The sequence below is a fragment of the Strongylocentrotus purpuratus genome, unplaced genomic scaffold (assembly GCF_000002235.5).
Source record: "Strongylocentrotus purpuratus isolate Spur 01 unplaced genomic scaffold, Spur_5.0 spur5_scaffold_13, whole genome shotgun sequence".
NCBI lineage: Eukaryota > Metazoa > Echinodermata > Echinoidea > Camarodonta > Strongylocentrotidae > Strongylocentrotus > Strongylocentrotus purpuratus.
This window is the reverse complement of record NW_022145598.1, coordinates 22,645,940-22,650,228: the sequence shown is the minus strand read 5'-3', so window position 1 is coordinate 22,650,228 and position 4,289 is coordinate 22,645,940. Positions and strand designations below refer to the sequence as shown.

The window sequence follows — 4,289 nt, the reverse complement described above, 5'->3', positions numbered from 1 at the left end:
AGAAAATAGGTCTTTACAACTTGATTTAACCAGTAATCTATCTTAATGTCACGAATGCCACTTTTGCTGGGTATAATGTCACTCTCAGATGGGCATGAGTGTTTAGCGGACTATAGCTTTGGAGTGACTGAAGGCTTGAAATTCAAACTATAAATGGGGACGAGGTTCGAACCAAGTTCCTTGTGGGTACTCAATCTCTGTCAAAAGAATCTTAACTCATGATAGACAATTTATTATAGAAACAAACCAACCATTTTGAAGAAAAAACCTTGACTACATTCAAAGATGTTAGCCTGGCAGAAGGGCGCTTTATACCAATGTCCCAATAGTTTTGGAATTGGAAATCACCATTAGAGCCCTTCTGACAGCTTCACACCTTATATATACCACAATTCTAATTAGCATGCCTCGTTTTACTTTTGCCATGACAACATTTTAAGATGACATATTGTTTAAGCGAGAAATTTGACATCGCATAATCTCTCAAAAGTATAATAACAACATTTTTCACATGATTAACGGGGAAATATTTGTTTACGATTAAGAATTTTTTTCATTTTTTTTCTTCATTTTTTTCCTCATTGAATAGATTATACGTATACACATATGGTATAAAAACGACAATTTAGACGAAATTGAAAACAACACGTCCTTCAATTGTAAATAAAACGAGATGTTAAAAATATAGATTGCTTCACGCATTACTATGCAAATCGTAATATTGATTTTTATGTTGAGGACCTAGGATATAGTCCCCGGGGAAGAGGGCTGCTCACAACTGTCAATATTTTTGTTCAATTCAAGCAGATAGTCTGTTGATGTATTATTGAAAGGTTTTAATTTGTGCATAGTTTATTTAATAGTAAACCGATCATTGTATTGAATTTGAATTCGATTTGCATTGAAATCTGCTCTGGAATTATTGTTCAAAAACACATGAGTTTTCTTTCGATAAAGGGTCGATTTAAAAGATTATTCAGATATATTGCATAGAGAAAACATTTCCCCCTCAAAATCCCTCTTCAGAAGAACAGATACAAAAACAAATGTGTTATACTGATACCAAAAGATAAGTAGACAAAGTAGTATTACTGTAAGTAGCATCTCTCTAAAGTGAGATATGAAAATGAATGAGAGAGTAAACGATTAAGCATGGGCAGACATCGGGTTCTACTATTTAGATTTTAAAAATGCACGAAAGTGATCTGCTGTAGTGCCTACACTGCAAGAAATGGTGTTGGAAAAGAAAGTTGGAAGACCTATGACCACCATAAGACAAATGCTCGAGAGATAATCGATTTTGGAAGACTTAAAACCTCAGGAAGACATAATTTTGAATACAATATTTGTATAATTCAAAGGACAGATTTACAAAACAGAGTAACGTGTTGATATTTCATAGCGTTTAGGGGTGCCTCTACTAGTTGATTTTAAATACAGTAGTCACTGGTAACATCATTATCTTTATATAGAAGAACATCAGGGAATTCGACATTAAATTATTCATGTTAGTCATTATCACAATTAAATCTGAGGCACTTACTGAAGTGGTTCATGAAAACCAACCCTAATTGTGACGTCATGGTTTTGTATTCATCATCACGATAATCATGAAATAGATATACCCGGATTCGCCTCAATCTGCCGGCGCCTGCTTGTTTGATCGATTGAATCCATTAGCGATTTTAACTACAAATTTTAGATTTTTCACAAATAACAACGATTAAAAACTCTCGAAAGAGAAGCGTAATGTATCACTTATACTTATAGGGTACTATATGGCAGTTGCTAAGGAAGGGTGATATCATTAAAAACTCAGAATGATTAGCTAATGAAAATGAATATCATTGAATATGGGGACCTTTAATGTCATTAGTACAATCGATTGATATATCACAATAAAAAAGATATTACGTCGATAAGAAATGTTTTTAGACGTATAGACCTGCGCAAGTATGTTGGAGAACCTATAGTATTTTGAAGACTCAAATCGCGGTTGACGACAATGGGCAGTTCAATAGATGTCACCGGATGAACTGCAACTAGCCAAAGATGGCATCTCAAGGATGTTAGATGCGACGATAAAATATTGCTCTGGAGCACCAAACTTCAACCATCAATAGCTGACATTCACCAACTGGTAGATGGGAGTTCGGCTGCCGGCACAATCGTTCAAGCGACGTCGTCCACACCGAGTCGCATCTCCAGCTCTTTCAGTAACTCCCTGGCAGTCGGTCTGTCTTCGGGTTGCTTCGGCCAGGCCTTCGTGATGAGCCGACGATACCAGTCGTTTTCCGTCTCGTTCTCGTTGCCGGGAAGCTTCGGGCGCATGTCCTTGGCGACGACGCCGAAAATGACGACGTGATGATTCTCCCCAGCGTATGGCGTCTCTCGCGTCAGCATCTGCCAAAGTGTGATCCCAAACGAATAGATGTCGGCTTTGGTCGTCGGCGCGTCACCACACAAGAGCTCCGGGGCGCGGTACCCACAAGTGCCGGTCAAGTACGACCGATTCGTAGGACTTCGAAGACCTTTGCCATTTGACCCAAAGACCTGCTGAGAGCATCCATAATCACACAAGCGACATACGTCATAATCATCTACAATGATATTTGCTGGTTTGACGTCCAAGTGGGCGATGTTATGTGCGTGGGTGTATTGTAAGGCACGGATGATGTGAAGAGCAAAATTTGCACGGCGTGCCAGCGGTAACCTTTCGGATGGTTCATTGATCAGTTGCTGTAGATTCCTCTTCCCCGCGTACTCCATGATGATAAAAGCACCAGCCTCGAAATCCTCTACGGCACTTGTGGCTAGTACATTGACGATGTTCTCATGCTTTAAGTACAGGGCGTTGACTTCTGCGCGAAAGCTCTGCAGCATGGCTTCAGCGTTTTTCCGGCGTGGTCGTAACACCTTGACGGCCACTCGTCGACCGCAGTACTTCCCAACAAACACCGATCCAAAACCACCGCTGCCGATCAAACCTTCGACCTGAAAGTCGTCCGTAAGAAGATCTCGCGGCCTCACTGAAACAGTATCATTATTATTATCCGAGACACAGTGGTATGTTGTCCTTGACGCATGCTGATGCGTTATGATCCTAAAGTTTGTATTCACCATCGACTCCTCCATTTGAAATTCAGTATCTCCTTTTAAAATAAAGGCACTCTGCAATCCCACTGGTTTATTCCTCTTATTTGAATCTCGACAATATACCTCTGCTGAGTGATATTCTCTGGTCTTTATCACACAGTCGGTATGTCTTCTTCGTTTGAGGCCAAACGTCTCTGAATCACAATCCCTCGTCGCTAAAAGATTTTCCGTGGAAATTGTCCGCTTCGTGCGCTGAAGGTACGCCTGGTAGATCCGCAGAAAGGCGAAATGCCGAGACAAAAGCCTCAGTATCACCTCAAATATTTTCGTCATTGTTCTTGTCAGCTGCGAGCTCCAATAAGTCGAATAGCAAGGCACAGCAATGCCCTCGCAATTGTCATACCAATCAAGAGAGTGTATAATTGATTGTTAAGAAAATCTCGACATTTTGCTATATGCAAATGTATGCTTCTGTTCTGCTTAACGCTGTATATAAACATCGACAGGTGCGTGAAGTGGTCTAGACTCAATTGATTTATTTAAGCCTGACCTGGGGAACCAGGTGTTATTTTGTTCGAAAGGGAGGTGCTGTGTCTATTAGCATGATTGCTGCGTAGATCGAAGAAGAAAATAATTATGAAAATACTCCGCTACAAAGTATGAAGGCAGATACTGTAACCCTGAAAGTACTGTCCTATTATCGATGAAAGTTTGATCACATCCAATCCCGCATCCAATGGATCTCCAGACAAAGTTGAGGAATAAAGTCCGAGTGTTTCACAGCCCCAGTGACATTTCGTTACCCTCACACGTCGCTATAACTTGCCAGGATATAAGAGCAATAAAATAAGCCACCGGCATAATCCATGTTATTCCAAATATAGGCCTTAAGTTGAACTGTTATATGTTTTTCCTAGAAAGCAAGGCCGATCTGGGTGCATATTATGAAGAATAAAACGTTAGAAATAGTTAATGTACTGAAAGGTACATCTCTCAAGTGTACCGTACTTCAACATCACAGGTGAAAATGAGATCATTCATAAGTTATGAATGAAACAAATTACTTTAGTAGCTTTCAGGTTTTTACAAAACATAGCACTTGAGTCAAGAAAAATCCCTTATCGAAGAATCCCTCAAAATTCCTTGTCGACCGAAATCCATCGAAAGTCTTTATACTGCTTTTAGTACAATTT

At 39.8% G+C, this 4,289-nt stretch overlaps 1 protein-coding gene across 1 annotated transcript; it reads right to left on the bottom strand.

The window, feature by feature from the left end:
- On the bottom strand, positions 1-4,289 carry LOC584463 (serine/threonine-protein kinase mos). The gene has a single exon (XM_003729359.3). The coding sequence runs from the start codon at positions 3,427-3,429 to the stop codon at positions 2,173-2,175; it is 1,257 nt and encodes a 418-aa protein (XP_003729407.1). The 5' UTR covers positions 3,430-4,289; the 3' UTR covers positions 1-2,172.

What these genes read in the sequence shown, in the direction of transcription:
- LOC584463 (XM_003729359.3), bottom strand. Translation starts at nt 3,429, where the DNA reads ATGACGAAAATATTTGAGGTGATACTGAGGCTTTTGTCTCGGCATTTC.